The sequence below is a fragment of the Plecotus auritus genome, assembly GCF_963455305.1.
Source record: "Plecotus auritus genome assembly, chromosome: 7".
NCBI lineage: Eukaryota > Metazoa > Chordata > Mammalia > Chiroptera > Vespertilionidae > Plecotus > Plecotus auritus.
In genome coordinates, this window is record NC_137774.1 from 129,772,571 (window position 1) to 129,786,635 (window position 14,065).

The 14,065-nt window shown below is 36.9% G+C and overlaps 1 protein-coding gene across 2 annotated transcripts in view; it reads left to right on the plus strand.

Annotated features, from left to right (window-relative positions):
• Positions 1 to 14,065, plus strand: part of EDIL3 (EGF like repeats and discoidin domains 3) — a 397,106-nt gene that overhangs the window by 138,898 nt on the left and 244,143 nt on the right. The window contains exon 3 of one of the 2 annotated variants that reach the window (XM_080682025.1): positions 1,240 to 1,269. The exons of the other annotated variant lie outside the window; for it this stretch is intronic. Coding sequence (XP_080538151.1) covers positions 1,240 to 1,269 — 30 coding nt within the window. The remainder of the gene's footprint in view (positions 1 to 1,239; positions 1,270 to 14,065) is intronic. 2 annotated transcript variants of the gene reach the window in all.

Genomic DNA, 14,065 nt, shown 5'->3' on the forward strand with positions numbered 1-14,065 from the left:
GATACCTTGATTAACGAATCACCTGGGAACAAAGCTCCTTTATAAGCAGTTCAGCTGAGTAAATTTTTATTTTAAAACTTCATGAATCAAATGAAATAGTGCTGGCTTGTGTCACATATTTCAACAGTAACATTCGGGATAAGCTGCACTTGCGCACGGAGCAGAAATACCTACTCACAGAGTGTCTATTAGGATAAAGGCGATGGGGTGGATTCTAGGAAAAATTGCAAAGCTACTTCAGATAAACCGTCTTTCACTGTTGTAATCACCATGCTTCACCCCCATATACACCCACCCTGGAGTCGTGCTGTTCTCAGAAACATCTCCCTTTAAAGACAGGAATCAGAATAATTCACACTTTGAGTTACAGTTCATGTTACTTTGTATGGATGTTACTTAGTCATATCTCAATCCTGGCTAGAAGGTGGTGCTGCCGGAAAGAGATTCTGACTTAACTGGCTTGAGATGGGACCCAGAGTTGGCATTCTAATACAGATTCAGGGTTGAGAAGTACAGCTTTAACATAAAGTTGTATTTTCATCTTGTGGCCTCTCCTATCATAATATCCTTGTTTATCTGCTGCAGTGGGCTGTAGAACTCTGTGTCAAAAGCACATGGGGTAAGTTTATAATGAAGGTTCCTGTGGCCTCAGCAAAGAATCATTACTACTGAATCCTGAAATATCTGGTAGACATGAGTGTGTTGTGTGTGTGGTGCGTATATATGTGTGACAGGGGCCCCAGGGAGAACTAGAATATTTCTGCTTAACCAACAACAAAGTGATTCTGTCTCTCTCTTAAGGTTTAATAACTTTTATCTTATTTGTAATTCCTACCTCATGGAACAATTTAATTATTTTTTGCTAATAAAAAGTTCTGACAAAGTAGTTGATAGTGGGGTATTTTCATGATATATATAACATATTGTAAACAATATTATTTATAATAATTACACTCTAAATAAGGTCAATCTTATTTGCAAAAGGAAAGAAAAATCAAATTTATACATCTGAATGGTCTTTTCCAATATATACATATTTTGAAGTATGAGTATATAAATGTTAATTTAATGTAAATACCCATTAATCTGTCATTACCTAATTATCTAATGACAGATATTTAATATATACACTGAATTTCAAGTTAAGAGCTTGTGGTCATTGTTTAGAAATATGAAATCTCAATCTCTCTCTTTTTCTGTTTCTCTCTCTCTCCCTCTGCTCCCCACCCCGCACTGTAGCCTCAGATGAGGAAGAGCCAACTTCAGCAGGTAAAGTTACTATTCTGTAAAGATTATTCTTATTTAACTTAATGCTATTAAAAATGGAGACACAATCCTTTGAAGTGCATGTCCTAAAGTTTCAACCAGAAAACTAGTATAGGTTTACTTATTTACTCTCATAATTTCTTGAATCTACTATTCCAGACTAAATGATGTTGGAGTTATAAATAAAAATAGGAAAGATCAAGAAAAAATAACAGAAAATATCACATCAACATTAAAGAATAAAGGAAATTAAAACATTCAATAAAATGCCTAAAACAATAAGCCCCACCAGTGTTGCTCAGTGGTTGAATGTCGACCTATGAACCAGGAGGTCATGGTTCTATTCCTGGTCAGGGCACATGCCCAGGTTGTGGGCACGATCCCCAGTGTGGGGCCTGCAGGAGGCATCCAATCAACGAGTCTCTCTCATCATTGATGTTTCTATCTTTCTCTCCCTCTCCCTTCCTCTCTGAAATCAATTAAAAAATAAGGTTAAAAATGTCTAAAACAATAAAATGAGGAGGGAAAAAACTAAAATGATAACATGCAGAAAAAATAATAAAATGGGGAGGATAAAGTAAAATGATAAAATATACTTTCAAAACTGTGACATTCTATATAGAATACTGCATTATAAAATATATAACCAGCATTGAACATGATATTCCTTTAAGTTTAAGGATAAAAAATACGCTGTTGCCTTAAATACTCACTTTATTTAAAAACAAAATTTTGTATAACGTATGGCATCATGACCCTGTTTCTTATTCAGAAAATCATCTATTTAGTAAGCACAGGCTGAAGTGAGAACTGAGTATCATGAAGAATAAAAATGGTAGAGAAGGCATGGTATTTTGAACATCATTAAAACAATGATTCTGTTTAGAATATTTTCATGCTTCATTTGGTCTTGAGCTATTTTTTTCAAACATGCCTTATTCTTCTCATTTGAACCTCTAAATTGTCATTGCAGAAGTAAGTGCTTTTTTGTGTAGATTTGTAGAGAAGGTACATAATACATCACATCTGCATTCTCTTCATGGAGAAATGTTCTGCTCTGAATGTTCTGATGGGTTGCATTAGCCAAAGGAACATTTTTTTGTAGCAACTAATTTACTAGAGCAGTTTCACCTAACACCTGTAACTAGCCAAAGCTTCTTTTATCTTAGTTGAATATTATGTTCAGGTATTTAAACATCTTATTTCATTGAGTGTAACAACACATTTATGAACTATACAAGAAATTCCTTCCAACTAGGTTACATCCTAATATTTATTTACAAACTAATGAGATTCATAGTTTTTGAAGCTGCCGTAACAGATATGGTGCCTCCAAAGGAATCACCTTTAGAGGTGATAAATGAAATCCAATTATGTTGCTGTTACTCAAATAATTTTTCAAAACACCCTTTTGAAATTTTCTTCAGAATTTGTTTATGAGTTAGCAACATCAATTATTTCCTTATAGTTTCAGAAGTGTGCTACTGAATTCATCAGACTTTGTCTAATAAATATGTCCACAAAAACCAAAGATTTGCAAATATTAAGAGTGTGTGTTTGTGTGTGCATCTATAGGTGTGAAATGCAGCTCAGTTTGTAACTTTGAAATCAAATCAGTTTACAGCTTTTAAAGGGTGATCACATTAAGGTAAAATTTTATGAAATAACACTCTATAATAAAGTTAAGTCAGTGGCTGCTTCTTCCATGTTCCACAAATCCAATTATCATTTATTTAAGTTTCATGATAGTGAGAGGCTTCATAAACTGATTATATCAACACTTTTGTCTGTCATTTAGAAAATTAGGATATTTACATTAGAAACTGGACTGCTACAAATGATATAATAAAAATAGAATTTAATTCATTAACTACTAGAGGCCCGGTGCACGAAATTCATGCACAGGGGGAGGGGAGTGTCCCTCAGCCCAGCCTGCACCCTCTCCAATCTGGGACGCCTCGAGGGATGTCCGACTGCCCGTTTAGGCCCAATCCCAGTGGATAGGGCCTAAACGTGCAGTCAGACATCCCTCTCACAATCCAGGACTGCTGGCTCCCAACTGCTCGCCTGCCTGCCTTCCTGATTGCCCCTAACCGCTTCTGCCTGCCAGCCTGATTGATGCCTAACTGCTCCCCTGCCAGCCTGTTTGCCCCTAACTGCCCTCCCCTGCAGGCCTGGTCCCTCCCAACTGCCCTCCCCTGCTGGCCATCTTGTGGTGGCCATCTTGTGTCCACATGGGGGCAGGATCTTTGACCACATGGGGGCAGTCATCTTGTGTGTTGGAGTAATATCTGCATATTACTCTTTTATTAGATAGGATAGATGCCCGGTGCATGGGTGGGGTCCAGCTGGTTTGCCCTGAAGGATGTCCCGGATCAGGGTGAGGGTTCCCTTGGGGCATGGGGCGGCCTGGGTGAGGGCCCTGTGGTGGTTTGCAGGCCAGCCACGCCCCCTGGTGACCCAAGCAGAGGCTCTGGTATTCGGGGTTTATTTATCTTCTACAATTGAAACTTTGTAGCCTGGAGCGGAGCCAAGCCTTCTGCATGCTCCGTGGCAGCAGCCATTTCTATTGGGATTTATGTATCTTCTATAATTGAAACTTTGTAGCCTTAAGCGGAGGCCTGGGCCAGCCAGGGTGTGCAGAAAGCATGGCTTCCTCCATCACCGGGGGCAACCCTAGCCTCCCTCCTGCTCTCTGTGGCCGTAGCCATCTTGGTTGGGTTTATTTGCATATTCTCTCTGGCTGGTGGGAGTGGCTTGTGGGTGTAGCAGAGTGAGGGTTAATTTGCATATTACTCTTTTATTAGATAGGATAAGGTATATCAAATCAGGCTTATTGATATGTAAATTTACTCATTCCTGTTAATTTATTTGATCTTTTTAGCTATTATTTTACTTTTTTAGAAATATGACTTACGTACCAAATTGACAACATTACTATGAATTAAAACAGAGGCAAAAAAATAGGAAGATTTGATTTTGGGTGATGATAAGCACAATGAGGTATACAGATTATGTTATCATAGAATTGTACATTTGAAACCTATATAATTTTATTAACCAATGTTATCCCAATATATTTTAAAAAACAAAGTAAAAAATGGAAAATATTGAATGAGATCAAAATCAGTCAAAACTGACAGTGGGAAGCTTGTGGCTATATGGAAATCAGTGGCAATAATGAGTCAAAATACAATTTACTGTTTTTGTTCATACTACCTAAAAACAAATATTTAATTTTCTGTCTCTCTTGCCTAAGGGGAGATTTTTTATTGCTTTAATTGTCTTTTTTTAATATCAAAGAAAGAGACTGAGTTTGGGTTTATATAAAACTAGCTATTAATACTGAGTTAACATTTAGGAAAAATTATGATTAGAAAAATTAAATATTCAGATGAATGTAAATGGTAAAGTCTTTTTAGCAATCAGCTAAATTAAAATAGTAAACTACTAAAGTCATAGTGTTCTTCATGTGTTTATAAAGTTTATCATTTATTTAAATGTAAAATTGTATTTGTGGCCTATTAACATCAGATACTGATTGGTGAAGATGATAGAGGTTACTTCCTGGATACAATAGCTTATTGTAGACCCATTTCAACCTCTGTGATTCCCACCAGAGATGAAGAAAAGAGTGGTTTGGTATACCAGAGCTTCAACATTCTCATTGGTTTCTTCCAAATCTTTTGACATGTTTAATCTTTTAAACGCTCAGTTTGGGCATTGAGGAAGTACACCTAATAACACTAATAATCTGCACTTCTAATGTAACATTGGCTAGCAGTAGTAAAGATTTGAAAGTATAGTTTTATGTATAAATATATATTTATAGCAATAATTTTATATCTATATATTTTAAATAAGCCATATATATGGATTAAAACAAATGTGTTATATATCTATACAGCTAAACACAGCACAGATTAGATATTCATCTCTAATTTAGGAACTATTAAATTTTAGTTTTATAAAACATTTGTATTTACAGTGAATATTGTGATTTTCTCCACTTTGCTACAGATTTCTTTCAGATCTTTTTCCTGTTTTTGTATGGAGTTTAATTCTACATGGCCGACTATACTCAATTATTCAACAGTTCATGCATTTTGAAAAGGAATGATATCTTACCACATTATTCTCTAATGAATAAGAGTTGCTTTTGCATTCTAATCTTAGCACTTTATTTTCTTGGGGGTCTGAAATAGAGCTTGGCATTCTTGTTTTTACATTTGTTAAAAATTTTCTCCATTTTTATACAGAAATGAATATTTCCCCTCTAGTGCCTGGAATAACTTTTCTAATTATTTTATCAAGTATATTCTTGTTCATAAATATATGCTAAACAGAATTAACTATTAAAACCTAATATGTAAAAGACCAGAGTTTATTTCTACAGTCTCTTGAAAACAAAGCCATTATTTGTAGATTCTCAGTGCAATAGGGAAGAAAACTTTGCTGCTTAAGATTTAGCTTTGGTCAGTTTCATGAAAAGACATTAGTGAAAAGACCAAATAGTGCTTACCTTTTTTAAAAATATATATTTTTATTGATTTCAGAGAGGAAAGGAGAGGGAGAGAGGGGTAGAAACATCAAAGATGAGAATCACTGATTAGCTGCCTCCCGCACACCCGCTACTGGGGATCAAGCCCACAACCCCAGCATGTGCCCTGACCTGGAATCAAAACATGACCTGCTGGCTCATAGGTCAATGCTCAACCCCTGAGCCACAAGGTCGGGCAGTGTTTACTTTTTTTTGAAACAAAACTTCCTTATTGGTAGGTGTGTGATAGTAATTTTGAACTGTGAGAAAAATTGTTTTTTAAGTCCCTGTTATATGCAGATAGTTTTTTTTTTTTAATATGTTCACTGAGATAAACTTCACTGTAGTACAGAATTCTGATAACAGTAGGAATTTGGGAGATTAAATACTCCATATTTTCTTCTATAAACAGGTTTAAAAATTAAAGTAATAAAAGAGGGAAAAGTAATATCTTTATATCTTTACTTACATATCTATGAATATAGATATAGATATGTAATCTATCATTTTTACCCAAAAGTATAAAACTGGACTTGAAATAAATAATTAAAAGTCTTAAGATCTTATTCTTAAAAAATATGTAAAATAACTAAAATCCTTCATAATGAAGCTTGAAGCTATCATTTCTTCAGTAATGTTTGTAAATATCTAGCAATGCACATGTTTAAAAATATTTATGTATAGTGACATGATTATTTTAGTTGTAACTGAAGCACCAATTTAATGTTGCTTAAATAATAAGAGATTTTATTGGCTCACAAAATTTAGAATGAGGAGCTCATTTATGTCACTAAAAATCTGTGGGGTTTTTTTCTTTCCCCCGGTTTTTCTTCTTTGTCTACTGTGATGTAAAATTTATTTTCATCTTCAAACTGGTTTCCCTCGTGGTGGTGATATATCTGCCAACAGCTGCTGTGGCTGTATGCATCTTTATTCATGTCCAGTGAGGACAAAGAAATGACATTTGTTCCCCTGCTTTCAAAGCAAGTGTCCTGAAATCCATTCTAATTGGACAGGCTCAGATCCCATCTGCCACCCCTGAAACACCCAGCCAGTCAAGACATCCCCCTGTACCAGACCATGAGGTTGATTTTAGCTTTCTCTTAAGATCAGAAGCCATGTGGATGAGGGGCAGGGTACGCCATAGAAAAGGAAAGCTTGATATTCATACTTGGTGGATGATTAGTAAAGCCAACAAAAAGTAACCATTATAATACCCCTTTGTCACTTTTTAGTATCTTCTTAGCTTTTCTCCTACAGTTTATGTTTTTGATATTATTTTATAAAAATTCTTATGAGATCTTGAAAGTCTATGAAGAAATAAACTTGGTGCACATCTTAGTAATACTAACGTACATAAACAGAAAAAAAGACTATATCAGTCAGGGAGAAGCAGAACAAAAAGGATGCATGTACATCTACAAATATATAAAATGAAGAGATTTGTATTTAGGATTTGGCTCACATGATTATTGGGGTTGGCAAGTCCAAACTCTGTAGGGCAGGGCAGCCAGCTGGAAACTCTGGCAGGATCTGTATGTTATAGTCTTCTTCTCAGGGAAACCTCAGTTTTGTTCTTAAGGCCTTCAACTGATTGGATGAAGCCCACTCATGTTGCTGGTAATCTGCTTTATTACCAAAGAACTTGTATTCATATATGCATAACCCATGGACACAGACAATAATGTGATAAAGGCTTGGTGTGGGGGGCAGATGAGGGCAAGAAGAGGTCAATGGGGAAATGGGGGACATCTGTAATACTTTTCAACAAGAGAGATAAATTAAAACAAATAAATAAAGTGAACTGAATGTAGACATCTATAAAATACCTTCACAGCAACTTCTAGAGTGGTATTTGACCAAGCAACTGGACACCATAGTCTAGCTATTATTGATAAATATAATTTTTACATTTTAAATATCAAATTTAAATATTTTTATATTTAGCTATATAGAGAATGAGTAAAAATTATATAAACACAAACGGTTTTGCTTTTCAACAAGTCTATTTCAGAAAAAGAAACAGATCAAGAATAATGTGCAATGTTTAATAAATTGCTGCCTCACTCTCTGTATGCACCTCGGCTTCCAGGTTTCTTTAATTTCTAGTCCTCCCTGCATTAGTGGAATTCATCTTCAATGCCATCTTCAATTATCTGCGTCGATTTTTTACTGTCCCAAGTTTCAACTCAAAGTCTAATACAAATAGAACACTGAGAAATATTAATTTAATATTCCAGTGATTTATTGGTTCAGGGAAGGCATTAAACTTTCTGTTTCATGATGGGTAGGTTAAAACTCCATGGACTTGCAGCCTTGAATCTATGCCTTTAGGTGCTTTTATTTTCAGATAAATAACTATCTTCTACCTGTGAAGTTTTTTTTTTCTTTTAAAGTTTAATTTTCTTTATTTGTAAAATGGGATAATAATAATGCCTACCTTAGAGTTCTCTGTAAAGATCTAACATGATGATACATGTAAAGTTCTTATCACATGATGCCCATCCTTTATACACAGAAATAAATTATTGTTCTTATTTTCATTTTCATTGATGTGTTTTGTCATATTGTTATTGTGATTTTGATTATGATTATTAGTCAGACAATATATTGAGTGTTCTATTACAGCATTTTATTTAACTTCACAATAAAGCAATACAACTAAATATATATATGTTATTATTTATCACTTTAAATATTTAAAGAGAACACTAAATTTTAAAATATGAATAAATATGCCCAAATGTAACACATAATAAACAAGTAGCAGAAGCAGGATCCAAATTCAGATTTCTCTGGGGAAACCTTGTGCTTTTCTACTGTAACAAACTCTGTCCTTTTCTTCATTTATAAGGGGTTTTAAATAGAATATATTTCTTTTCATTATAAAACTTATAGAATTATTCAAGCATTTTTGTTATGCATGTATTAGAAAGCTGTACATAATAACATGTGCAAAATTTTTCCTATTATTTTAAATGACAATCTGATTACTGTTGTAATTTATGGACCATGCAGACATTTTTGAAAAGATAAAATAGAAAATGAAAATCCCCCCTGCTGCTTTCATCCATATTGGAAATTTGCATTTTTAAAAAATACTCTGCCGCAATCCAGCTGCTCTTATGGGCTTCTCCATCTCAGCTGCTCAAACTAAAACCTTCAGGGTCAACTTCGATGACACCCCCCCTACATCGCATCCTCTCCAGATCTTTTAACCTCTTCAAAATAAACCTAAAATTTAATCCCTTCTTTCCATCATCCTACCAACACCCTAGGCTCCATCTTCCCAAACTTGGCTTATTGTGCAGTGGCCGCTCAGCTGGTGTTGCTGCTGTAATGCAGGCCCCTCCACAGGCCCTTCTCAGCAGGGAGGACAGGGCGATGCTCCTACAAGGCCCTGCGATCTTATCACTGTTCTGCCCCAGGCCCTCCAGTAGCTCTCATCTAACCCACAAATAGATTTAGGATTGAAATGAGATATAATTTTCACCCTTCTCCCTTACCTCCCTGGCCGGATTTCTTACTGTTGCCGCTCCATCCTTCCTTTTCTTCAAAGCAAACATAATACAGACCCTGTCTTAGGCTGGGCTTTGCTCTCACAGACCTATTGTCTGAGGGCTTCTCGTAGATATCTGCATGGCTACTTCATCACATCCTTGTGTTTTGACCCAGAGATGCCTTCTTAGAAAAACCTTCTCTTTATTTCTATAAAGGTCACACCTTCTCCACCCGGCCATGGTCCCCTGATTTGCTTTATTTTTTAATATCAGCACTGGCTGTGCACTCTACACATATAGTTTGTTTATTGTCTGTCCAGATTAAATATAAACTCCCCGAAGACTCGGGGTTTTTTGTTTGTTTGTTTGTTTGTTTTTGATCTTATTTTATTCAGTATTGAATCTCCAAGGTCTAGAACAAGCATTTGGTCCATAGTACATACTTAATAAATATTTGTTGTATGATTGAATTAATGAGTAAATTAAGCCACACTGAATCTATGCTAATTTTAAAGCCTTATCAACACAAGAACATACACAGTATTTCTTATTAGATAATGTAAAGAGAGGGGTGATGATAGATATATTTTCCAATTTAATAAATAAATGAATAGGATTATATTAATAATTTTATGAGAGCCTTAATGCTGCTTTAAAATTACTTAAATCCCTCAGCAAAGAAAAAGGCTATAGCATTGATTATTGTTTTTCTGTTTTTGTTGCAGTAAAGTAAAACATGTTTTGCTTGGTGATTCTTTTCTTGCGGTGTCATAACAATGTCATTAATTTAGCCATTGTTAGTAATTACTGGATGGAAACCACAGCAGTGATTTTAAGAAGCTTCAATCACAGTGTAGTGCAGGGCATGGTAAGGAGGAGGCTGGCTCCGGGCAGGGAGGCCCACAGAGTGCAGCACTCAGCACGCAGGGCCGGGCAGGCTGCAGGGCCACCGGGCTTCCTGAGAGGAATGCAAGAGGAGAAGGAAGGAAAAGAAAGGGCCTGCTTTCCTATTTTTGTACAATGTCTTCCTCCTTATTGCATTATCGATTCATATCTCATTAAGCTCATAGGCATTTTCAAATAATGTTATTTTAAAGTTGCATGTATAGTATATTGTTTAAGTCTTGGAGTAATGCACCTATAATAATAAAAGTGTAATATGCTAATTAGACCAGATGTCATTCCATATGTCCTTCCTTCCGGACAAAGCCACAGCAGTCGGGGGCGGCGGCAGAGGCGGCAGAGGCCCCAGCAGCAGTGGCCACTGGCGGGGGCGGGGGGCCAAGGCCCTTGCATGAATTTCGTGCATTGGGCATGAATTTCATGCATTGGGCCTCTAGTTTTAAAATAAAATGAAATGTACCTGAGTATAGTATTTGGGAATACATTTTTTTAAGATGTTACCCAAAGCAAATTTTCAACTGCTGGACTTCACCAAGATTTAAAAGACATGTTTCATATCAATTCAGCTAATTTTTTGCTTCTCTAGACATAAATCTAAATGAGAAAATATTCAGTATTTATTTCTCATACAATTTAAATAATATGTTACAGCATTGCTGATTGTTTTGAAAAAGAATGAATAAAACCATTCTCAAAAATAAAAACCAAGAATAAAAACCACTGTACATAGCAGCCAGTAGTTTGTGCAGAGGCTTTAGATGTTCATCAAAGGACATGATGATACCCATCAGAGACTGAGGCCCTGAAACAATTGCATCCATAACTCAGTGTTTGAATGTGTTGAGAATTGTTGCAAGTACTAAGCTGCTATAACCAAAGCTAAAATAATAAATTATAAGTTGACTACATAGGGATTTTCCCCCTAGAATTTTAACAGTTTACACTTTTACCATTAAGTTTTACAGTAAGTTTTATTTGTAAGATCATGAAAAAACCATTGGGGATTCCGATTCATGTTGAGTTCTCACTAATATTCTTTAGACCAGAGTGCTCAAGCAAGTTGTCCAACTTTGTGAAGATTTCTGAGAATTTAGAAAGCTAGAGAAGTGGGATATTAGCATATTTTTAAGTAACTTAAGTTTTTGGCTGTGATTGTTTTCAGTTACCTGTGTTTATATCATCCAATTACTCTATGCTCCTTCTTTCTACAGGGGTGGGTGGTAGAAAGCTGAGAGGTAAAACTATTGACTCACACTAATTTTATCCTTATTCTGGAAATGAAGAAACCAATAAACTAGTCCCTGAAGGCATTCTTTCATTTCACTCCATGAAACCTGTGCCTGGTTTTATGACCCATCACACCCATATTTCTTCTCCCTAGGAGGCAGAATAGTCTCCTCTATTCCAAGTCATACATGCTGTGCTCATTCTTACTTCAAGCTTTAATTCACATTTGTCTGTCTGGGGGCTGCTTTCCCTTCCCTTTCTACCTCTAACATCTATCCATCTTTTCACACTCATCTCAAGTCTTACATCTCTCATCTGCTATAACTCACATTTATTTCTCTTTTCCCAAATTCTAACTTGTGTATCTGTCAGGAATGTTCTCTGTGGCCGGTAATTGAGATTAGCATGATTGGGGAAGGGGTCCGTTTCCTACTGCCTTTCAAATAGGTCGTGTTTAGTATGAAAGAGGGACAGAATAGAGGTTGGAGAGCCAACATTTTCTATCCTTTAAGCCTTAAGGGGTTTGTGTTCCTTTATTATGTACTGGATGTGCATTGGAATTGTTTCTCCCCCTGGACTGGGGCTCACTCTTGACTATCCTTCTAGTGCATTCCCTTATCTCCATTTCAATTTTATCATGTGTTGGCAGAAAAAAAAGTAGCTGAATATGAGTGATCTGTTTTGAATAAAACACAAACATTAACTATGGTAAAGACAACAGTCTTTTATCCAACTTTGTTTTAGCAACTTGGGAGTCAAGGCTTAAACTTACTATAATGAGTACAGAAACTTTTAAGCTATTCCTATTTTAAATTTTCCTTTTCTGATCATTTTGACGTATACATCTCTTTGCTCCATCCATTTATTATACCTGGAAAATGTTCTTTGAGGGGGCTGGCAATAAACAGTGAATTAGAATGTGGTTAGACACTAATCTATAAGCTCTTTCTAGGTTCGGGTAACAGAAGGCAAGTGTCTCACTGTGATGCAGAAAGAACCCCTGGGAAATAATCATGTTGAGTAACTTGAGAGATAGAGCAGAAAACACCAGTAGATTGCTGTGAAAAATGTGTCAAGAAGCATTTTAATGGAATTTCTTCCACTTTATTTACCAGTGAGCTGGGTACTCAATAAATGTATTTATTGTCTTGAGTGTTACAGCACTGCCAACTTCTCTACTCCATGATTGATAGAAGTTGAAAATAACCTTACTGTTCACCAACTGTCATTAAAAAGTCAAGCTTTTCAGGTTCTTCATGTGGACAAGGCTTCTTTATAACATTTTAAATGTTATGGCCATTTCTCACTTCATATTTCCTTCGTGAAAGAAATGCAGCCTTTTGCAATGACACATCTAACTTTATTGTTTCTCTTGCTCCTGGTCAGATTACTGTCCATCCTTATTTTGTACTCTATTTGAATGTTTCTTGTTTATTTCACATACTTTGGAGCTATGTAAAAATCTTACTGGAAAAAAGTGGCACACAGATAGGTACAAACATATATACATGACTGTGTAGAAAGTTACTATTTTAATTATCAAGGCTACTTATAGGACACACTAGAGGCCCGGTGCACGAAATTCGTGCACGGGGGTGGGGGGGCAGGGGATGTCCCTCAGCCCAGCCTGCACCCTCTCCAATCTGGGACCACTTGACGGATGTCCGACTGCCTCTCAAAATTCAGGACTGCTGGCTCCCAACCGCTCACCTGCCTGCCTGATTGCCCCTAACTGCTTTCGCCTGCCAGCCTGATCACCCCCTAACTACTCCCGTGCCAGCCTGATCAATGCCTGCTCCCCTGCCAGCCCAATTGCCCCTAACTGCCCTCCCCTGCTGGCCTGGTCACCCCTAACTGCCCTTCCCTGCAGGCCTGGTCCCCCCCGCAACTGCTCTCCCCTGCAGGCCTGAGTCCCCCCCAACTGTCCTCCCCTGCAGGCTTAGTTACTCCCAACTGCCCTCCCCTGCTGGCCTGATCGCCCACAACTGCCCTCCCCTGCCGGCCATTTTGTGGCAGCCATCTTGTGTCCACATGGGGGTGGCCATCTTGTGTGTTGGAGTGATGGTCAATTTGCATACTACTCTTTTATTAGATAGGATTACATTAAAAATTATACAAAATTGCCGTGGCCCCTGTGGCTCAGTTGGCTGGGCATCGCCCCACACACCAAAAGTTTGTGGGTTTGATTCTTGGTCAGGGCACATGCCTGCATTGCAAGCTCAATCCCAGGTATAGGGGCCCTGAAGGAGGCAGCCAATCGATGTTTCACTCTCACATTAATATTTCGTTCTCCGCCAAAGCCGGTTTGGCTCAGTGGATAGAGCGTCAGCCTGCGGACTGAAAGGTCCCAGGTTCGGTTCCGGTCAAGGGCATGTAACTTGGTTGCGGGCACATCCCCAGTGGGAGGTGTGCAGGAGGCAGCTGGTCGATGTTTCTCTCTCATCGATGTTTCTGACTATCTATCACTCTTCCTTCCTCTCTGTAAAAAATCAATAAAATATATTTTAAAAAAAATATTTCGTTCTCCCTTTTCCTCTTCTCTCTAAAAATCAATGAAAAATATTAAAAAAAATAAATCACACAGAATTAACATTTCTCTTTTAGGTCATGCAGCCATTTTTTGATAATT